We start from the raw sequence: 24,661 nt of genomic DNA on the forward strand, positions 1-24,661 counted from the left end.
TTCTATCAAGTTGGCGTTATACAGCCAAAGCTGATGTTTTCAGCTGTATTTATAATATAATGAATATAAATTATTACATTTTTATGTGTCCTTTTGAGCCAAAAAAATGTCTTTTCATCCCTTGCGTAGCTGTTTATTTAGAATTTACATTTTTGTAAATGTATTATATATTGTACATCTTATTATCTCTTTCAAGAAAATTATGAAAATATGTTTGGTTGAGATATATCTATATATACACACATACATGCACACACTCACACACTCTCACAAGCTACAATGTGTAGTTCTAAAATAACTTTTGAACATAAACACTTCAATACTTTATAATGGCTAAAGTCAGACATAGCATTTTTACTAAGGAATACCACACAGATTTTTTCCCATTCCTTTTTTCATCAGGTACTGTAGAAATCAACTTAAGGTTCCTCTTTCTATTATTTATTTTGGCTACTTACACTGATGAGCAAAAGAGTAACAATGTTTTCAACTTTTGACTTTCAGGCTCCATATTTCACCATCCACTACTACTTCGAATGTGAGATCACCATAATTTTATAGACAATTATCTTATCTCATAGGTAAGTTTGACTTGCAACTATTTTGCATATGATTAGTCATGCAGATTCTTGTCATGTCACTGCATTGTTACTGTTTTGCTCCTAAAAATCTAAAATGTAAATTTGTTATCTTTTTAGTATTTTGTAAATCCACCTTTGGCTTTCAATTCACTGCCTGAATTTTTCTGAGCATACTCTTGATCAGATTCACGCTTGTATCAAATGAAATCTGATCTCAGGTCTCTTCTACACTTTCCCAAAGTTGGTGCATAATGGTCCACTCATTTGAGTATGTTTACAGCTCTTTCTTCAACTCTACTTGTAAGTGTTTGATAGTGTTGAGGTCTGAGGACTGTAGGGGCCAATCCATCACCTTTACTTCATTGTTCCATTTCTTTGCCAATCTTAAGGTAAGCTTCGGGTTGTTGTCATGCTGCAACACGATGTCATCCTTTTTATTCTCATAGTACTTGAGTGTATGAAATAACTTGTCTTGTAGGATACTCACTTATAGCTCAGCATTGAGACCACCATCAATCCTGGTCAAGTATCCAACACCTTTGAATAAGGAACAACCCCATAACATCAGGCTTCCTTCATCAAACGTGACAGTTTTTTTTTTACTTGTTTATTCCAGACCTACCTGCACCCATCAGAGCCTAGTCTACTGACTTTTACCGAGTCACCTGATTGCAATCTTCTACTTTCCACTTTTTGTTCTATTCTGCAAACTCGAGCCAATGCCTCTAATGATGATATTGAAGGCTTCTTTATCTTCACCGTTTTTCAGGCCACCATTCCAGTCTTGTGTAACATAAGTCGCACAGTGCTTGCATAGACCTTTGTGATTTTACTATTAGAAAGCATACAAGCCACCTCCACTGCCATGTTTGAACTGTTATACCATGTGATGAGCCGACCTGTGGACTCCATTATTTTGCCTGGACATCCACCTCTTAGCTTTTGAATAGATTGAAGGACTTCATTCTTCTAACTGTCCTGGTACTCACATGATGCCGTTTGGCAATTTTCTTGGCTGAGAGACTGCTATTGATGAGCTGGATGATGCTGTTTTTCTTTTCTTGGGAAATCTTCTTCATGGCTGCTCCTTGATTCAAACCAGTGACCCTTTGCTTGGAAATCAATATAATAATATATTGAGCTATTACGGAATGTGAGAATACATTGTTTACTGTAGTAACAGGAAGAAAAGATTTTTTACCATCAGGAGAAAAATAGTAACAATGCATCAACAAGACAAGAATCTGCATAGCTAATCATATAGTAAATAGTTGCAAGTCAAAACTATTTATGAGATAGCCAAGATGATTGCCCATAAAATGATCATAGTCTCACTGTTGTGAGTTCATTCTCGGGTTCACCCGTTGTGAGTTCCTCTTCTGGACTCCCTCTGGTGTCCCGTCACGGGAGGTGGCGCGGCTGGTTTGATCAGTGGAGATCTGCCACCTGAGAATGAGGATGACGATTGGATCTGAGGATTCTCAGATTGGATTTAAGACAGCCGACGCCCTATTCAGTTGCTGGTGATTCCTTATGGCATGTCAGCTCTTGGTTTTCAGCTCTGTTCCAGTCATCTAAAGCTAAGTTTTTCTGCTAATGTTCACACTCGATTTTGTTGGTGTATTCAGTTTTTTGTGTGGTCTGCCAGCCCCTGCTGGGGGCTGAACTGAATTTCTATTCTTATTTATCTGTATTTTGCCAATTGGCTTTTTGTCCCTTACTAGTTCGGTCTCTTTTTGCTCTGTCTTAGAATATTTCAGAGTGCTGATATAGTGGGAGAAGTCTAGTGACTTCAGGGTTAATTTTGCTATCAGAAGTGTTGGACATTATTTTTTGTAGGGTTTTTTGCAGGTTGCAGACAGTGTCTTCCCTTTCCATTCCTGTCTAGTTAGTTTGGGCCCCATCATTTGCTCAGGGTATTTTCCTGCCTGTGTTTGTGCCTTCATCTTGTTTCACTGTCAATACATGTGTGGGGGCTATCTATTGCTTTGAGGTCTGCTCTGGGGCAGTTAGTGTTCCCTTTTCTTGCTTTAGGCTTATGTAGTCCTCCGGCCATGACGAGACATCTAGGTTCATCGTAGGCACGCTCCACGGCTACTGCTAGTTGTGTGGTAAGATCAGGGATCTGCAATCTGCATAGTTACCAACCACTCTGGTTTTCTGTGGCTTAGCTTGTTTTGTTTTTTTCTCCTCAGAGACCCATTCATAACAGAATCACCAGCCATACCGCAGATTCTAGGGTACTCAAAAGCAGGAAAGAATTGTAAAAAAAGTCAGAATTTTTTTTATATGTATATTTTTTCCTCTTTTTCTTTGGGGCCGTAGGAGGATTTTTTTTTTAATGGAGATTAAGCAATTGTCTGATCGTGTGGAGCAGCTCACTGCTGAAGTGTGGGGAATTTCCGTCTATCTCGCTCATTCACATGCTGCTGAACCAAGGATCCCTACTCCTGTTGTGTTTTTTGGGGATCGGTCTAAATTTTTGAATTTTAAGAATAATTGTAAATTATTTCTTGCCTTGAAGCCTAATTCATCAGGGAGCTCTGCGCAGCAGGTTAAAATTGTCATCTCTTTGCTGCGCAGCGATCCCCAGGATTGGGCGTTTTCTTTGACACCTGAAGATCCTATTCTGACTAATGTGGATGCATTTTTTCAAGCCTTGGGGTTGTTGTATGATGAACCTAATGCTATTGATCAAGCTGAGAAAGCCCTATTGGCATTGAACCAGGGTCAGGATTCTGCAGAGTTATACTGTCAAAAATTCCATAAGTGGGCGGTCCTTACTACCTGGAATGATGGTGCCTTGGCAGCTCTCTTTTGGAAGGGTTTGTCAGAAACCGTAAAAGATACTTTGGTGGGATTTCCTGTTCCCTCTGGTCTTGACAAATCTGTCATTAGCCATTCAAATTGATCGGCGTTTACGGGAACACAAAACTACACGAGAGGAGTTGCCACCTTTTGGACAAATGTCTGAACCTATGCAATGTGATAGAGTTTTGTCTAGGGCGCAACGTCAGGAGTTTAGAAGACGTAATAAGCTGTGTTTTTTCTGTGGAGACGTCTCTCATATTATTTCTGTCTGCCCAAAACGAGAGAAACGTTTTGCACACATATTTGCTGTGGGCAGTATAAAACCTAAGTTTCTTTTGGCAATTACTCTGATCTGCTCCTTATCCACATTTTCCATGAAGGCTTTTGTGGATTCAGGAGCAGCGTTGAATCTGATGGATTTGGACTTTGCTAAACGTTGTGGTTTTTCCATGACGCCTCTGCGGACGCCTATTCCTTTGAGGGGTATTGATGCTACTCCTTTGGCGGAGAATAAACCTCAGTTTTGGACCCAGGTGACGATGCGGGTTGCCCCAGGCCACCAAGAAAATTGTAAATTTTTGGTGCTGCATAATTTGCTTGATACTATTGTTCTGGGTTTTCCTTGGTTGCAAACTCATAATCCAGTTTTGGATTGGAAATCTGGGTCTGTGGTGAGTTGGGGTTGTCAGTGTGTTCTTAGGGACGCTTCTGTTTTCTCCACCTCTCCTCAGTCTCATGATATTCCTGATTATCTAGACGATTTTTCTGATGCATTTAGTGAGAGCAAGTCTGCGTCTTTGCCTCCTCATAGGAGTTATGACAATTGAGTTGATGCCTGGGTGTAAATTTTCCAAGGGTCGGCTTTTCAACTGATCAGTATCCGAACATGATGCTATGCGATCCTATATTAAGGAGTCATTGGAGAAGGGTCATATTAGACCATCCTCATCACCATTAGGTGCTGGGGTTTTTTTGTGGCCAAGAAAGATGGTTAATTAAGACAGTGTATTGATTATCGTTCCCTTAACAAGATTACGGTTAAATATCAGTACCCATTACCTCTCATGTCTGATTTATTCTCCAGAGTTAAGATTGCTTGCTGGTTTGCTAAGCTTGACCTCAGGGGGGCATATAATCTTATTCGCATCAAGCACGGGGATGATTGGAAGATGGCGTTTAATACTCCGGAGGGACATTTTGAGTACCTGGTGATGCCTTTTGGGCTCACTAATGCCCCTTCTGTCTTCCAGTCCTTTATGAATGATATTTTCCGTGACTTTGTGGATAAGTTTTTGATCATCTATCTGGATGATATTTTGATCTTTTCTATTGATTGGAATTCTCATGTGGAACACGTCCGGACCGTGTTCCGGATTTTGAGGGAGAATTCCCTGTTTCTTAAGGGATCGAAATGCCTCTTTGGTGTACAGAGGATTTCATTTTTGGGATTTATCTTATCTCCATCGACTATTGAAATGGACCCGGCCAAGGTACAGGCCATTATGATTGGGTTCAGCCTACTTCTTTGAAGGCCCTCCAGAAGTTTTTGGGTTTTGCTAATTTCTATCATAAATTTATAGGTAATTTTTCTGGTAGTGTCAAACCACTGACTGATCTGACCAAGATGGGCGCTGATGTGCTGAATTGGTCTCCTGAGGCTATCTCAGCATTTCAGGAGCTTAAGCAGAGATTTACTTCAGCTCCAGTTTTACAGCAACCTGATGTCTCACTTCCATTTCAGGTGGAGGTAGATGCTTCTGAGATTGGTGCAGGAGCTCTTTTGTCCCAAAAAGACCCTGTGACTTCTAAGATGAATCCCTGTGCCTTCTTTTCTTGAAAGTTCTCCCTATCTGAACGCAACTATGACGTGGGGTATCGGGAATTGTTGGCCATGAAGTGGGCATTTGAGGAGTGGAGACATTGGTTGGAGGGAGCTAGACATCAAGTTGTGGTCCTCACCGTTCACAAGAATTTGATTTATATGGAGTCGGCCAAATGCTTGAATCCTAGACAGGCTAGATGGGCCTTGTTTTTCACACGTTTTAATTTTGTGGTCTCTTTTCTTCCGGGCACTAAGAATGTTAAGGCAGACGCCCTTTCTAGGAGTTTATTTGCCGATTCTCTTAGTGTGACCGAGCCTACTACCATCCTAGGTAAGGGGGTAGTTCTTTCTGCCATTTCGCTCGATTTGAGACGCGCCCTGGAGGAATTTCAGGAGGATAAACCTGAGCATTGCCCTATGGGAAAATTGTATGTTCCTGACCAGTGGAGAAAGAGAGTGATGTCTGAAATTCATTGCTCCGCATTGGCTGGTCATCCAGGTATTTTTGATACCAGAGATTTGGTGAGTCGGTCCTTTTGGTGGCCTGCCTTATCTCGTGACGTCAGGAATTTTGTACAGTCCTGTGGGACTTGTTCTCGGTCTAAACCCTGTTCTTGTTCTAGTGGGTTGCTGATGCCCTTGCCGATGCCCAAGAGGCCATGGACCCATATCTCAATAGATTTTATTTCTGATCATCCTGTCTCTCAGAGAATGACTTATCTGGGTGATTTGTGATAGATTTTCGAAGATGGTCCATCTTGTACCACTCCCAAAGTTGCCATCTTCTGCTGAGTTGGTGCCCTTGTTTTTACAACAGGTGGTTCGGTTACATGGGATTCCTGAGAACATTGTGTCCGACAGAGGAGTCTAGTTTGTTTCCAGATTCTGGAAAGCCTTTTGTTCCAATCTGGGAATTCAGTTATCCTTCTCCTCCGCGTTTCATCCCCAGACCAATGGACAGACTGAGAGAACAAATCAGACCTTTGAGTCTTATTTGAGATGTTTTATATCTGCTGATCAGGATGATTGGGTCTCATTTTTGCCCTTGGCCGAATTCGCACTGAACAATAGAGCTAGTTCTGCCACTTTGATGTCACCCTTTTTCTGTAATTTTGAGTTTCATCCTCGATTCTCTTCAGGGCAAGTGGAATCTTCGTCCTGCCCAGGTGTGGACACTGTGGTTAAGAGAATGCAGCAGATATGGGTCCAAGTGGTGGATAAGTTGTCACTCTCTCAGGAAAAGGCCCAGCGATTTTCCAACCGGCATAGGGCCATTGGTCCCCGGTTTAAAGTGGGTGATATGGTTTGGTTGTCGTCTAAGAATATTCCTATGAAGGTTGCATCTCCTAAATTTAAGGCAAGATTTATTGATCCTTATAAGATTTTGGAAATTCTTAATCCTGTTTCGTTTCGATTGGTTCTTCCAGTTACGTTCAAGATCCATAACGTATTTCACAAATCTCTGTTGAGGAGGTTTGTTGAGCAAGTGGTTCCTATGGCAGCACCTCCTGACCCTGTGTTGGTCGAAGGTAATGTGGAATATGAGGTAGAGAAAATATTGGATTCTCATTTGGTTAGACGGAGACTCCAGTATTTGGTCAAATGGAAGGGTTATGGTCAGGAGGATAATTATTGGGTCTCTGCCTCCGATATTCATGCCAATAGATTGGTTCGTGCTTTTCACCGGGCCCATCCTGATCGGCCTGGTGGCGTGGATGAGGGTTCAGTGACCCCTCCTCAAGGGGGGGTACTGTTGTGAGTTCATTCTCGGGTTCACCAGTTGTGAGTTCCCCTTCTGGACTCCCTCTGGTGGTGACGGGAGGTGGTGCGGCTGGTTTGATCGGTGGAGATCTGCCACCTGAGAATGAGGATGACGATTGGATCTCCGGATTCTCAGATTGGATTTAAGACAGCCGACGCCCTATTCAGTTGCTGGTGATTCCTTCTGGCTTGTTAGCTCTTGGTTTTCAGCTCTGTTCCAGTCATCTAAAGATAAGTTTTTCTGCTAATGTTCACACTCGATTTTGTTGGTGTATTTAGTTTTTTGTGTGGTCTGCCAGCCCCGGCTGGGGGCTGAGCTGAATTTCCACTCTTATTTATCAGTATTTTGCCAATTGACTTTTTGTCCCTTACTAGTTCGGTCTCTTTTTGCTCTGTCTCAGAATATTTCAGAGTGCTGATATAGTGGGAGAAGTCTAGTGACTTCAGGGTTAATTTTGCTATCAGAAGTGTTGGACATTATTTTTGTAGGGTTTTTTGCAGGTTGCAGTGTCTTCCCTTTCCTTTCCTGTCTAGTTAGTTTGGGACCCATCATTTGCTCAGCCTATTTTCCTGCCTGTGTTTGTGCCTTCATCTTGTCTCACTGTCAATACATGTGTGGGGGCTATCTATTCCTTTGGGGTCTTCTCTGGGGCAGTTAGCTTTCCATTTTCTTGTTTTAGGCTTATGTAGTCCTCCGGCCGTGACGAGGCGTCTAGGTTCATGGTAGGCACGCTCCACGGCTACTGCTAGTTGTGTGGTAAGATCAGGGATCTGCAATCTGCATAGCTACCAACCACTCTGGCTTTCTGTGGCTTAGCTTGTTTTGTTTTTTTCTCCTCGGTGACCCATTCATAACACTCACATTCACAGGTGTAGTGGATAGTTACATATGGAGCATAAATTAAAATTATCTGTTTTTAAATTAAACATCATTGTGTATTTATTAATTATTACTTTGGTTTATTCCATTTTTTAACATTTGTCATCATGAAGATTTTACAATTTAATTAAGTTACTTTATTCTTTCTTCTATAATGGTCAAGTGAAATTGGGAGATGAGTATACTAAGCCTTGGACTGGCCCACACATGAACAGGTGAATTTCCCAATGGGTCCCTCTATAGGAGTGAAACAACAGTAGTTGGCCCAAAATTACATTACTGATTATATACAGAATGAATCAGCATCCTATCATTCATCCAACAAACTACCTATTTTATTTATATATAGAAACGTAAGCAAATTTTTGTAACTGGGTAATGTAATATTTGTATATAGCTAGACATTGGGCCCCAGAGTCAATGTTACAGGAAGACCCGTTTCACCTCAGTCCTACACTGAGTATGCTAAAGGTACATATGAACTAGACTAACTTTTTTGCAACAAGTCCTACTAAATATTAAAATAGTTATACCCATGATCCTAAATCAAAAAGGCAATAATCACTTCAATAATTATATTCAAAACAAAAGTCATCACGTAAGGTACCGTGAGGATCAAAGAAGTGAAAAACAATGAGGTTAATAAAATTATAAATTTTTATTAATTACAAATTAAAAATGACATAAATTGTATTAAAAAGACAGGACTGAGGTCTCCAACAAGGGGGGTAGGAAACAACCAGCAAAAGATATATGGCATCTCCAGAGGGTGCCAAATAGCTATTTAGAGTATATTCAAAATTCAAAATGAATCAGAAAAAATCCCACCAAAGTGTTAAAGGCCTATGTTCCAACAGCAATTACAAAGAACTTGCAACAGTGGGTACTGTAAGTACTACAAAAGGAAAAATGGCCTAGTATGCCAATTGGCTAGAGAGGGACATAATATACAAAAGTTATATCTGGAATAGGGAGGCACAGCATGGAAATAACAAAAATAGGTTAGTACAATATAAAGGGTAAGATGTTACCTGTCACTGACCAATGTGAAATGAGGCCAATGGAAAGGCTGTATGCTGGTGAACCTAGTTCCCCCACCGCCGCCCGACAGCACTGTTTCGCATAAGTTGCTTCCTCCCGGGGCGTTCTGGAACATCTTACCCTTTATATTGTACTAACCTATTTTTGTTATTTCCATGCTGTGCCTCCCTATTCCAGATATAACTTTTGTATATTATGTCCCTCTCTAGCCAATTGGCATACTAGGCCATTTTTTCCTTTTGTAGTACTTACAGTACCCACTGTTGCAAGTTCTTTGTAATTGCTGTTGGAACATAGGCCTTTAACACTTTGGTGGGATTTTTTCTGATTCATTTTGAATTTTGAATATACTCTAAATAGCTATTTGGCACCCTCTGGAGATACCATATATCTTTTGCTGGTTGTTTCCTACCCCCCTTGTTGGAGACCTCAGTCCTGTCTTTTTAATACAATTTATGTCATTTTTAATTTGTAATTAATAAAAATTTATAATTTTATTAACCTCATTGTTTTTCACTTCTTTGATCCTCACGGTACCTTACGTGATGACTTTTGTTTTAAATATTAAAATAGCAATGACTCAATAAAACATGGAACTGAAAATAATATCAGCTAAAACAATTGATGAGAGAAAATAAAGATAAGACAATCTGTTGAGAAAAATCTCTAAATTGGCAGTTTACTATTAAATGAAAATTAATAAATTGGGAAAGCCCAGCAAAGGAAGTCTTTACTAATTTATTAATTTGTTGTAGAGAATATAGAATTAGTAATCTTCAGGGGATGTTATCATGTAGCAGATATGAGTATGAGCCTCTAAGCCTTGTGATTGGTTACAGTTTTATTGTTTTTACAAAACCACTGCAGCCAGTACATAATCCCTAGAGCAGACATGGAGACACAACGCTGGACATGAGAAGGGTAAGTAACAAATTATTTGAATATTTTAAACATGGCCACCATTATTTAGAAAAAAAAAGTTTAAAGGGGAAAACCTCTTTAAGTCTCACTCAGACATCAATGATTTTTCACATATGCAAAAAAACGATCCAAGTGTCATCAGTGTTTTTCAATCAATTTTCATCAATGTTTGGTCAATGTTGTAAATTTCATCCTTAGAAAATCAGTGATGTTCAAGTATGGAAAAATATATCAATAAATTGAAAAACATAATTTAATTAATTACAATGTTAATCATGGACAGCACAAGGACTGCATACTGATGCCATACAGTGCCAAAGTAAATTCTGTGAAGGCCCTTTGTCAGTCAAAATGTTGGGGCTCCTTCGGCAAATTATTTCCAAATTGATTTTAAAATTTTCTCACAACAATTTTAATACACCAATTAAGTTTTAATAAGCAGAGGAAAAATTGAGGTATTCATTCTTCATTGTAACTCAAAAAAGGTAAAGGCCTATATACTGTATACTAGTTTGTTCCCAATGCTCTGTATGATCCAGAACCAGTGAGAACTCGTGACAACTTACCTCTCCTCTACTCTCACTCCCTCTTGTGACCAATCACACAGTTGTCATGCATGATTTCATAAATTCCCCTTCTCTACTACGCGTCAATTCTCGATTATATCCAACACGGGCTGAAACATAATTGTTCTATTGCTCAATTTGCCCTCCAATGTCGGCACGCTGATTATTAACTTATTTCAATATCAAATCAGTATGATTTTTCATTAATTTGGCAAGGCCCCAAAAAACACCATTGTCTACTATACCTAATTGGCAATCCTGCACTGATGACACCATGGGCTATCTGCAATTTTCATGGACCCATAGACTTGAATATTTGATTTTTAACCATGACTCCAATCAAAAGTAGACTACATGCTCACAAAAAATCACGGACATGTGACTAGCACCCTAGACTATAATGGATATGGGTTCTATCCATGAAGACCATGAATAGATGTAAAAAACAAATGTCTGAATGAGGCCTTAAGGTTAAAGCAAATCTGTAGCATTTTTGAAACTTTATTTTGGAAGATTTTTAAGCCACAGTGTATACTAGAAAAAAAATTGTTAAGCTTATTTCTTTGAGTAACACACTAAGCTGAGTAAGAAAGGTCCATAAAATGGTTTGTCTAGTTTGCACAGAGCCCTGAATTGAATCTGTGAAAACATCTATGATAGTGTTTTTACTGACCTCATGCCAAAAACCTTTTGCTTGGAGAGGTACACATGCAGGTGTCTCTCAAAAAATTAGAATATCCTCAAAAAGTTAATTTATTTCATTTCTTCAAAACAAAAAGTGAAACTCATATATATAGAGTCATTACACACAGAGTGATCTATTTCAAGTGTTTATTTCTGCTAATGTTGATGATTATGATTATTTGCATCAATTAGTGCATCAATGTGGCGTGGCATGGAGACGATCAGCCTGTGGCACTACTGTGGTGCTATGGAAGTCCAGGTTGCTTTGATAGCAGCCTTCTGCTTGTCTGCATTGTTGTTGACAATAGTACCAATACCTAGTATAACAAAAACAACAGTATCACTGTGCTTGATTGGCCAGCAAACTCACCTGACCTTAACCCCATAGAGAATCTATGAGGTATTGTCAAGAGGAAGATGAGACAGCAGAAACAGCAATGCAGATGAGCTGAAGGCTGCTATCAAAGCAACCTGGGCCTCCATAACCCCTCAGCAGTGCCACAGGCTGATCGCCTCCATGCCACACTACATTGATGAAGTATAATTGATGCAAAAGGAGCCCCGACCAAGTATTGAGTGCATTTACTGAACTTACATTTCAGTAGGCCAACATTTCAGATTTTAAAATCATTTTTCAAGCTCGTGTTATAAAGTATTCTAATTTACTGAGATAATGACTTTTGGGTTTTCATTGGCTGGAAACCATAATCATCAACATCAACAGAAATAAACAGGTGAAATAGATCACTCTGTGTGTAATGACTCTATATAATATATGAGTTTCACTTTTGTATTGAAGAACTGAAATAAATTAACGTTTTGATGATATTCTAATTTTGTGAGACGCACCTCAACTCATCTGGAAAACTCAAGATCTTTGGGTCTAACTTTCACGTCTCTTATATTTAGAGGTATTTACTATTGGAAACAAACTAAAATAGACAATTACTTGATAACGAGATCCTGTTATTCTGAATGAATATGGTTACTCACCTACAAGCAATATAGTAAAGAGCGGGAGGAGCTGAGCAGATCTTGATAGAGACCCATTCTAACTTGTATTTTATTAATTGCGATTCCAACTCTCTCTTCCTGTGGTTTGGAGTCCAGGAGGCTGTCCTATTGAGTGACAAACAGCCTTTGGTGTATGACTATGTATAGAGAGATAGTTGTCAATTACCGACAAGGACCGTCTGCTGGACTCTTAAGCAACATCAGAGGTTTAACTGAATAAAAGACAAGATATAAGAAAATGTTTCCATACAAATGTATACATACAGTACATCACAAAAGTGAGTACGTCCCTTACATTTTTGAAAATATTTTATTATATCTTTTCATGGGATAACATTGAAGATATGACACTTTGATACAATGTAAAGTAGTCAGTCTACAGCTTGTAAAACAATGTAAATTTGGTGTGCTCTCTAAATAACTCAACGCACAGTCATTTATGTCTAAACCGCTAGCAGCAAAAGTGAGTACACCCCTAAGTCGAAATGGTCAGATTGTACACAAAGTGTAAATATTTTTTTGGTCATCATTATTTTTAAGCACTGCCTTAACTCTTTTGGACATGGAGTTCACTAGAGCTTCGCAGCTTAACTCTTTCACTCCTCCATGACATCACGGAGTTGGTGGGATGTTGGAGACCTTGCTATTGAGCATCAGTGGGACCTCTATGGTCAATAAAGTTACAATTTTTTTTCAGATTCTCAGTACGTTCTTTGCCATGAGGTGCCATATTGAATTTCCAGTGACTAGAGTGTGAGAGCGATAACATCACATTTTGTAACACTACTCAGTCAAATAACAGGGGAGGGAAAATGACTAACTGGGCACAATTTGTCCATTTTTACTTAGTAGGGAACTCTCACTTGCTGTCAGAAGTTTGGGCGTTAATGGCTGTGTGTTGAGTTATGTGGAGAGCACACCAACTTTACACTGTTATACAAGCTGTACACAGACTACTTTACATTGCATAAGTGTCATATTCATTCTTGTCCCATGAAAAGATTTAATAAAACGTTAACAAACATGTGAGTGGTGTACTCACCTTTTGTGACATACTGTATATCTCAGTTTGCTCAGATGAGCTGTTATTTGCATCCATGAAATGTTTCTAGACAGATGCAGATGAAACAAATGCATCTGTGCACATGCAATTCACTTTGCACATCCTCACCTTGATAAATAGAGATGTACAATGTGTTCTCTGTAATGAAATCTGATAGCAAAAAGACTATTAGAAAAGTCAACTATTACATCACTAACTCACCTGTTGCCATGGCAGCTATGATACAGCGGCACAAAATGTCTATGACGCTTACTATGATGATCAATTGTACAGAATATATCTAAATGTAATTAAAGCTTGAGGTGTATATCTCAATGTAAGACCAATAAACAGCAATCCATTTTTGTCACTTTGTGAACTGTTTGCTGTTGGATTTTTCATGGTAACCAGAAGTTTTATTGCTACTTTGAATGGCAGGAATCCAGCTTGTCTTTTATTAGGAAGAAATATTTTTTTTCTTCCAAACACCGAAAATTCAACTTTTTTCCAAGATTCAAGTGTCAATGCAAGAAATAATATTAAGAAGTTTCAAGAAGCTATCAACACAAAGATTGTTCAAACCAAGAACAGATGCTTGTTGCTCCCTTGGGGTGGCCAAGCAGCTCAGTGCACCTTTCCACCTACTTGTTTTTCATCTATGATGCATAATGGGCTAGATTGGAACCAATTTATGTCCTTTAAATATTCAAACTTTAAAGTTGGCAAAGTTCTCATTATGGCAATGGATAGCAATGTCAATTGAAGAATCTAGTAGTGGGCAAGGAAGACATACTTATTATGCTAGATTTCAAACTTTTAACATTTACCTAGAAAGCTCGTTACAGTGTTATACCTCTTTATTTCTCCTCTTTCACCTCTTTCTACCACTCTTCCATGCTTTACATTCTCCTAATGATCTAAGACTGACATCTTATACAATACAAATCTCCAACCCTTGACATCAGATATTTTCTTGAGTTGAACCATTTTTCTGAAAATGTCCTTTCCAATAAAATCAGATTCATTTTTAGGAGCTATAAATATAAACATGCAATATCATTATTGTCAACTATTTCAACCAAGTCACAATAACATCGGAGTCCTTCAGTCCCGCCATACACATAAGAAATCAATGCAGGGACTTGTGTTTATGCACAAATCTTATATCTATGTACATAAGGAAATGTTGTAGAATGTACATAGTTCGTGAACCCTGTAATCTTGAGGGCCTCAAGTCACACATGCTAGATAGTTGTGCTCAAGTCGCACAGGCGATACATCACTGTGGGGTTCCAGTGTAGATAGAAAGAGATGTCTATCATGAGATGTTTGATGGGGGAAAGTTAGGATGTTCATAACAGGAGCTATGCGCTAAATACTGGAGGTGTCAAAGACAAGTTGGAGACATTCATCATCCACCTCTACTTTCTTTCTTTGTATGGTAAGTTTATAGACCCATTATTATATGTTTATCAGAATAACCCTTAAACTGAACCTGTCACCAGATTAGTGGAGCCAAAACCATAAGAATCATGAAGCAGAGCCTTTCTGCACTGATACGATTTTCTCTGAAAAGCTATATTTTAATATATGGTGCTTTTAGGATCCAGCTGAGCAGCATGCAAAAGACGAGACAAGTCCAGCTCTGCCCTTCGCCGGCTTCTCCCAGTGAAGCTGCAAGTGATTGACAGGTTTCTCCTATATTTTACTGTTGCTTGTTAGATAATAATTAGAGGAAAGAATTATATATTTTTTATCCCATCTTTCACTACCTGCTTAAAAATAGTAAGTTAACATAAGAAAAGTCTACATTTTAAAGAATTGGCTGGTTTTCAGAACATAATGGACATGTTTATATTTGGACCATTCTGAAAAAACTGCTCAGTTTACATAGTACTTGTGTTAGCTGCATGCACTACTAGAGGCTAGGTATTCCTTTATCAGGTATCCTTCAGAATATATGTACATAGATCACACATTTTTGTAGTTTGGCTTCTTATCACTAACCCTAATCTAATGCGTAAGGGATGTCATGCGATTACGTAACTATGAAATATGGTATAGATCAAAGAGCAAATTGAGTTGAATATGAAATGTATTCCACAGTTCTTATCAATATTATCATTAGAAAGGGAGAGGGACTTTATTATAATTCTGGTTAAAAATAATTATCTTTATTAATTCAATATGTGAATGAGCCTGAAAATGACAGCCATCTTCTATATCAGGTGCTTCCATTCCTTACGGTTTTTTGATTCCACGTGAAATATGTAACTTTGTATGTGAGATACTGAGCATGAACAAAAGTTATGGCTAGGTAGGCTAAATACACATCAGCATTAGATACTGGAACAGAAAAGTGAAAATTAGGCTAGGCATGGATCCATCTCCTGGCAGACATCAACGTTGTCCCACGGGATCTATTACATGTAATAAGATCCATTTGGTTTTCATCATGGAGTCATTTTTTGATGAAATTTACAATGGAGCCACCAACACTAATAGTAACTTAGCCTTCAACAGAACTTATTAGCACAATTTTGTAATGCAAAGTAAATACATGGCTGTAATGAGGCGGTAATACAGATTAAATTGATACCTTTGATGAAGAAATCCAATTTGTGGTTCTTTTGTAATCACCATTTGAAGAGTAAATTTTGGTGCACAGGGGCCGAATTGTACACAGGATCTTCTCCTCCCTGTCTGTAACCCCCCTGCCCCTCCACTTGCCCCTGGTTTTTGAATGACTGGTTACTGCTGAGAGGTCAAACAGGAGGCAGGTCATTCAGAGACCGGAGGCAGGTGGAGTGGTTGGGAATCAGAGAAAGGAAGAAAAAGACCCAGAGCATAGTCCAGCCCCAGGGCACCGAAATCTAATTAGCATATCACTTCAAACGATGATTAAAGAGGAACAACAAAGCAGATTTTTTCCCCAAAGTATAACAGCACCATTACAGCCATGTCTTCTCTTTACATTACAAAATCATGCTGACGGGTTGTCTTTAAAAAAACTTAAAGTGATTGTCTGGGATTAGAAGTAAACATTTTATTTTATTTTTTTTTAGAATTAGCGCCAGTCTAGTTCATGGGTGGAAGCTGATTTTGCAGCTCCCATTTTTTGAAGTGAATAATAGTAGAAAAAATTGGAATTGCTTCCTTTATCAGGACAAATTCTGTACTATATCTTGAGGTATGATTGGAATAAAAGTTCAAATAAAAAATATATTTTCATAAAAAGAAATGCTCTTGACATCCACTACGTAGCATTTGAGGTTAGTAACAAATATTTATAATGCAATCTAAATCATATCCCAGACCATGCTAAAATATGTTAAAGAAAGCTGCCTTACATGTCTCATTTGAAAAATGGCAAAGGAACATGCACAACCCCTATCCAGTCTGAACATCACTTTGCACTTCACCGCTAATAACCCTCTTTGGTTTAAAATAAATATGTGATGCACTATAACTAGTCAGTAATGAGATAACACAATGGACTGATCACCAGTAACTCACCATTCCGCACCTCAACCATTGAAATCAAGAAAAAAAATAAAGGAAAAATAACAAAAAAAGGAAGAATAAATGCAAATTCTAAGTGATTGTTAACTACTCCAGTCGACGGATTAAAACAATTTATTTAAAAAAATTCTTATTACAGATTTTTTTTTCTTTTTTTATTTTCAGAATAAACGAGATTTTTCAACATTGTAGTTTAAAAAAGGGGCAGAGTTATGAAAACCCGTAGTCTTCCCATACCCCATTTCCCATTTGCAATAGAGACACCCAAGTCTAAGTACCATCTGCTTCGTATTCACATATATCCGCTCGATATGTATATGTATATATATATATATATATATACATAAACATATCCACAGAATTGAGGATAACTTTCTCCTAAGTGGATCCCCATCAATCCCTAGAATAGGGCTCTGAAATTCTCCAACTGTATGAAATTGCGGCCACACATGATACAATAATTGTATCGTTGGATCTTAGCCATCTATGGCAGTACCGCGAACAATAAAAGAAGCCGTACACAGAGGCAGAGCCCAGATCTTGAGATCACTGGTGATCAGATTACAAATACTCTACTGTGGATACATCATAACGTCAATGTTGGGAATAACCCTTTAAACTTGGTAGTGTTTTTATTTTACAAATGTTGGGAAGCCAAGTAGAATTAGACACATATTAGAATATTAAGGTTCATTTCATTATCTAGACATTGTAAAATAAGTTCCCTTTAAATATATTGTTAACCATAACATGCATAGCATGGGATATTTCAGTTAACATTATTCAATGAGCAAGGCTCACTAATGATGAGTCATATAGTGTAGAAAACAAAAAACTTCTTGAAAAAAAAACAAAGATTTAGGTGAAAGATCTGGCTAGCACTCCATTGTTATCGATACAGTGGCTTGCTATAGATATACCTAGAAAACATGTTTCCTTTCCCTTTCAATGCCATTGGTTCTGATGCTAGAAAATAAATAATTCCTGTATTTTATAGGCCTTAGAAAAACAACTTTTGGAAAAAAAAGAAACAATTAACTCAACAAGGGCCTTCTTCAAAGTTGCCAAAGCACGAAAATGTAATATACCTAATGCCTGTAATTAATCTTATTTTCTCCAGTGATTATAGCAACTTTCTACCATATATTGGTTTGCTTGTTTTGTGTTGTTCGAGACCTTCTAATATAGTTTATAAAGCACAGTAAATACTGATAATGGATGCTCCTCCAATAAATGCAAAGTTTCGCGTTTTAGATTAATCTCCTTTTTCAAAAAAAAGAAAATAAATTGTAATTAAGCACTCATAGAGTGCAATGGATATGCTGGAAAACTTCCCATGTTGCACACGAAGAGTTGTTTCAGTTCCGTTCGGCATGGATCCTCCTTAGATTTTGTTTCTCCTCCAAGACCCCGTGATTTTGTTTTTCTTTTTGTTTTAAAAATGTGCTTTAATAGTAGCAGTGAACCAAGTAGTGCACAGCTGTACGTCTCAGCTTCCCAATTTTCTGAAGAGGAAAAAAAAAGTCTTCCAGCATTATACCATTGTGCAGACTGTGTTCAAATTTGGGTCAAATCGTACTGCTTTTCCTTCCACGGATTTTGCATTAGTGTCATACATTGGGTTTTCAAAAGCTGCTTGACCATTGTTATTTTCATGTACAGAGCATCCTGTGTACTGTGTTTTCGGTGCAGTCCTATAATAATAATAATAATATTAACAATAATAATAATAATAATAATAAAAACATTAGAATAGATAAATGTAAAAAATATTAAAATTGTTATTATATAAAACATTCCAATATAATACAATATTATTCTACATAATTTAATATTGTTATGTTAAGACAAAATTAATAGCATAAAATACTAATACAAATAATTATTAACGCTAGTAATGTGGTTACTATTTGTATTACTAACAGCAGTACATGAAATAAAGCAGTAATAATCATTACCATTATTGCTACTTAAAGAAACACTGCAATTAAGATTATTTTTATATAAATCTGTGTATATGTGCATTTAGCATAGTACGAGTTTGCTCATATACTCACCTATCACTACCTTTTCTGGGAACCAGCGACGCTCTGCTCCTCTTCTCAGTGACCCCACTGCTCTTCAGACTCTCTGGGTCACACTGTGCTCTGCGTGACCTTGAAGCGGTGTTTACAATGTACATCAATGGAAAGTTGGAACGACGTACATTGTAAAAGAGACTCCTGGCTCACGCATAGAGCACGGAGTGAGCCGGATAGTTTGAAGAGTGTTGACATCATTGAGAAGAGGAGCAGAACAGCACTGGATTCCGGAGAAGGTGGCGGTAAATGAGTATAGTATTACATACACACTACATCACATACATAAATAAACAGATTTATTAAAAAAATCTTCATGGTAATGATACTTTAAAATTATCACAGGTAGTAGCATTTTTAGCTGATGTTTGATATATACAGTTAGGTCCATATATATTTGGACAGAGACAAATATTTAATATTTAATAATTTAAAAACAGGGAGGCACATGTTAAGGAGCTGAAACTCCTAAACCCTTCATCCAATTTTAATGTGGATACCCACAAATGAAAGCTGAAAGTCTGACCTTCAACTGCATCTGAATTGTTTTGCTTAAAATTCATTGTGGTAATGTCTAGAACCAAAATTAGAAAAATATTGTCGCTGTCCAAATATATATGGACCTAACTGTACATGCTGACTTGCAAGGTTCTTGACATCCTGAGAACTATTATGCTGTGGAACTGTAGGTCTCTGGATCTGGTAACAGCGGAAATTAGCCATGGTTTCAAAAAAAGCTTTGAATATTTCTTAGACCATAATAACATGAGTGCTTACGGCAGTGCATGAAAGGCATGAAATTATTGTTCTGAATGGTATTTGAATCGATTGACACTCATGATCAGGAGGAGATATTTACTTGTTTAGAGCAGATGGGTTCTTGCATTTTGTTTGCATCCCTTCCATTGATACAATATCCTTTCCCAACCCTTGGTAAAAGATGATGGATATGGATATTTTTCACACAATTATTATATAATAATAAAAATAATAAATTATATATTGAAAATTCATCCAGTTGATCTGCCAAAATCTCTCTCTATCAGGGCTACCTTTAATATTTTCTCACAGCTTCCAGTAGCATGTCTATTATAATATGTTTAAGGTGTCTCTCCGTGTCTTGCATGCCTATATAATACATCTACAAATTGCCACTTCAGATAGGAAGAGGACTTAAACTCTATAGCGCTACCTGATGGAAGCAGCAATCCTACAAGTCCCCACTCCTCCTCTTTATTATTTTACCGCTGGAGTAGTGCAAGTAATATAAGTTCCTTGCACCTATTATCAAACCTACCTACCTGTTTTCTTTTGCTATCGGCACTGCTACGGTATCTTCTGAAGGTTGTGACATGCCGGATTACTCCAGTGTTTGTTAGGCGATCCAAAAGTCACTGCTCAATGCAAGTCTATGAGAGCGAGGATGAGTCTAGAATTGGTTCTCATAGATTTGCATTGAAAGCTTGTAACCATTAACTCTGATGATGGGTCAGTTAGAGGTTGGGGCCACAAGACCGTGGATTGGGACCAGAATGGTGCTGGTAACAGCTAAAAACAGTGGCAGTCTCACAGACAGTGGAAGAATTGTTGATGTGAAAATTGTTCTGTGTAAATTGTGAAAATTCTATCTTTGCTACTTTAAGAGTGAAACCTTTAGTTAAAGAAGCCCTTCCAGCAAAAGGTTTTTTCCTCTTTAGGGTATGTGCACACGGTGCGGATTCTGCTACGGATCCATAGCGTTTCTGCAGGTCTGCAGCAGATTTAGGTGCGTTGTACAGTACCATTGTTTTCAATGGTAAACTGGAAAACGCAGTGCACATGCTGCAGATTTTTCTGCGCGGTTTTGCTGCGGTTTACAATCCACAGCATGTCAATTCTTAAGTGCAGAAATGCTGCAGTTTCACACCTCATCCATTATGAGGTGTAAAACCGCAGGCAAAACCGCAGATAAAGTCCTGCCGATTTATCTGCGGTTTTTACTACAAAATCCGCAGAGCCAAAAAACTCCGTGTGCACATAGCCTTATATATTAAATTCATCATGTCATATTGCACGTTGAACTTACAATTGCTCATTTTGCCTTTCTACCCAGCTAATTCATCTCTTTTTCATTAAGACTATGACATCATGTGATTAAAACTGACTAGCTGAATCCTTCTAAGCTCTTTGTAGAAACAGGAAGACTCTTCGCTTCATGGGTCATCATTAGGGCTACAATCACACATCACTGCAAAGTCCCTGGCAGTCTAAGAGGAGCAGAAAAGCTGGGTCAGGAGTTCAAGAGGAAGTGGAGCTAAGCTGCCAGGGACTTTACAGTGATGTAGAATTGTAGTTCTAATAATTACTCAAGCAGGGAAAAGAGCCTTCCTGCTTCTTCATAGACCTTAGAAGGATTCAAGTAGTTTTTTTTTAATCACATGATGTCATAGGCCTAATGAAAGAAAAGAGAACAAATTACCAGTACGGAGGGCAAAATGAGCACTTGTAAGTATACAGTGCTATAGCTTCTACCCAGTAATATGATGAGTTTAATATATTAGAGACTAAAAACTTGAAGGGAGTCCTATTTAATATGACAAATGGAATATATGGACTTCTTAACCAGTGCCTTATGGCATAACTGTACCCAATTGCACCTTGATTTCCTATCAATAAATCTAGAAGCCCAAATATGTGCAAAATCATCTGAAGACCTGGCTCATCACAGGAGAATGGAACTTTATGGATTTGGTATGAAAAACAATATGATCATCAATAATTATAGCATATTTCATATTTTTTCACACATTTTTGTAACAGTAATAACATTATAAACAGTAAAAACTGCATATGATTTGTAATGCCATGACTTTATAAATCAGCATGAACTATTTGATAGTCCTATTGCAGAAATATATTAGAATCTCACCTTTGTTTATATAGATAGAAGCCGAAACCTGCGAATATTAGAGCGAAGAAAGGCACCAGGATTGCAATTGCAACAGAGCTGCTGTTTGTCCCAAGTGACTGGTTTGACGTATTATCCTCTGACATGTTAATTCCTGTCAACAGTAGACAAGATAAGAATATGGCTTATCTACAGCGCCTGGTAATTAGTACATTATGAAATCTTATTTTTATGTCATAATTTCTGCGTTATCACATGAGGCTTTCTGACCATAAACAAACAGTGGGAAATGACAGGAGGTGGGGAAGAGTTAATTGAGTCTGCCACTTCTCAATTTCAAGCAGTGAAAACACAATTCATGGAAATTATCTTTTAATGGGACTTTAAATTTTAATAGAACAGTTTGTGCACTGATGCTTGAAAGAAAAAACTTTGAAAAATGTTGTAATTTACATGGAATTGACCAAGCTGTTGTGCAAGTACACTGTTTCTTAGAGAGTTGTCCCACAAGGGATTTGTTTAGATGTCCTACTTGGATTTCCTTACATAGTGGGTCCCTTGTTTGAGGAGCTGATCTGGATGATACATCGTTTTTCACATGGCTATGAGTTAAGCAAATTCTCCCAGACAGATCCCATTTAGTACAACTCATTTCTGTTTGCTGAGCTAATTCAGAGAAATAAGGAGGTTAACTATCCTCCAAATCATCCCCAAAAGCTAGTCTACACTCTCTATTCAATGCCACATACTATGGAGAGGCACATGTGAACAAATCTGTATATACCGCTTGTGTAAAAATCATGGCATTTGGCTTCATAAAGTGCACAGACTTTCCCTGCTAGTTAGTAGAGATGAGCGAATATGTTCGTAATACAATGGCCAAATCCGAATATGCCATATTCGTACCATATTCATGCCAATTTTATGTTTGACGATCGTTTCAGAACATTTTCGCTCATCCATATTCCCATTGACTCCAAAGGCATTTGGATTTGTTAGGCAAATATTGCAAATATGGAGATCGCAATCCAAACTGAATATTGAAATATTTGCTCATCTCTACTAGTTAGTAGAGAGGTAAGACTTTACAAATTGTAATTTTCTCAGGGTTGGGAATAACCATATTTGAGCATAACCTCCAACATTTTTGGCAGCAAACAAAACTGGAAGATAATATAGCTGAAAAGAAAGCGAGACTGTGCTTAGGCTTCCCGCAAAGATAATGGGACAGAAAGCTCCATCATTTACCAACTGAACATACACCCGAGCTAAAATGTAAATCATCAATTCAGGACATTTGCTACCATTGTTCCACTAATATGCTTGCTGCATTTTTTATAAACTGTTAAATGGTTAAATAATAATAAACAATTATAGTCACCTTTCTTAGGCTTATCCCTCACCACTCCTAACACCGCAGTTCCCATTCCTGTCTTCCTCTTGCTTCACGTCTTTGGTCTCTTCTTTTTCAATTTTCCTGTCTTTGGTTTTCCAGTCTTCTTGTTTTGACTCTTATGTTGATGATCTTCCAATGCTCATTAAGCATCACAACATGGTAACAAGGGGCACAATTTATCTTATCACATTGTGAAGCCTAGTCAATGCCAGAAGATCCTGGACAGAAGACCAAAGATGTGAAGAGCAGACAACCAAGGACAAGAAGACCAAAGACACAAAGTGAGCAGAAGACCATTGCTGCGAACTGCGATATCTGAACCGGTGAAGCATCTGCCTAATATAGATGAGGAATGAATGGAATAGTATTATTGTTTTACTCTCTTCCTAGCCCCTTCCTTTATTTTACTTTTGAGTTTTGAGAGACCTTAAAGGGAATCTGTTGCCCCATTTTAGCCCTATAAGCTGCTGCCACTGCCATCAGGGGCTTATCTACAGCATTCTGTAATGCTGTAGATAAGCCCCCAATGAAACCTGAAAGATTAGAAAGACACGTTAGATTATACTCACCGGGGGGAAGGGGCGGGTGCGGTGGGTGTCACGGTCCGGTCCGGCACCTCCCATCTTCATACAATGATGTCCTCCTCCTTGCTTCTCCCTCGGCCCCTGCGCAGACATACTTTATCTGCTCTGTTGAGGGCAGAGTAAAGTACTGCAGTATGCAGGCGCCGGGAAAGGTCAGAGAGGTCCGGTGCCCGCGCACTGCAGTACTCTGCCCTCAACAGGGCAGATAAAGTACATGTGCACAGGAGCCGAGGAAGGAGCAAGGAGGAGGACATCATCGTTGAAGATGGGAGGAGCCGAACGGGACGGAGACACCCATTGGACCACACCAGACGCCGTAGTGAGTATAATCTAAATCTTTGTTCTTATCTTTCAGTTTACATCGGGGGCTTATCTACAGCATTACAGAATGCTGTAGATAGGCCCCTGATGGCGGAGCTGGCAGGTGATACTCGAAAAATGGGGTGACAGACTCCCTTTAAAACAGAATAAATGGTAATCAGGGCAAATGTTTTTTGGCCAATTTGAGTAAATCATCCCGAGATAAATTTTGGGAAATTCACTCATCTCTACGGTCCATGTAATACATAAATGGGACCTTTCAGCTAAGTACATAACCTAACTAAACCCCTTGTTTAGTTGAGGTGGTGAGGAAGCTATAGAGAGAAATACTCAGGTATACCATTCATATGTCTTAAAATGAGAATATACAGTAGAAACAGGTTTTTGAGATGAGACATCCTCATCGTTATTTATTTCAGACATTTCTTTGCGATGAAACATAGCTTAAAAAATCAAATGCATATTTTACTTGCAATAAATATGTTTTCTATGCACTGAAATTGCCACATTCATGTAGCAATCGCTGCTATATTTCATAGAATATTATGAAAACATAATAAAAACAACATCTGCGTAGTGACACAATACATTCTGCTATAAAATCACTACATCTTTCTTAAGCCGTGCAATATATATACATCTTTCTCTCTGTATACAGTATACATAGTGTAGGGGTTGCATTTCTGTCCCAAAAGAAAAAGGATTAGAGCAATTTATAGTTTAATAATTTCTCTTTTTTAATGAAGTGAC

General features: G+C 38.2%; 1 protein-coding gene across 8 annotated transcripts in view; it reads right to left on the reverse strand.

Moving 5' to 3' along the window:
• Positions 1-16,743: 16,743 nt before the first annotated feature.
• The window catches only part of CSMD3 (CUB and Sushi multiple domains 3), a 1,871,449-nt gene continuing 1,863,531 nt past the window's right edge, over positions 16,744-24,661 (reverse strand). For all 8 annotated transcript variants that reach the window (XM_073590214.1, XM_073590213.1, XM_073590210.1 and 5 more), the window contains 2 exons: positions 21,632-21,764; positions 16,744-18,339 (listed from right to left, as the gene is read on the reverse strand). In XM_073590214.1, the coding sequence (XP_073446315.1) occupies positions 18,180-18,339; positions 21,632-21,764 (293 nt within the window). In that variant the 3' untranslated portion in view covers positions 16,744-18,179. The remainder of the gene's footprint in view (positions 18,340-21,631; positions 21,765-24,661) is intronic.

Source organism: Dendrobates tinctorius, unplaced genomic scaffold (genome assembly GCF_039654945.1).
Source record: "Dendrobates tinctorius isolate UK_male_01 unplaced genomic scaffold, ASM3965494v1 ptg000116l, whole genome shotgun sequence".
In the NCBI taxonomy this organism is placed as follows: Eukaryota; Metazoa; Chordata; class Amphibia; order Anura; family Dendrobatidae; genus Dendrobates; species Dendrobates tinctorius.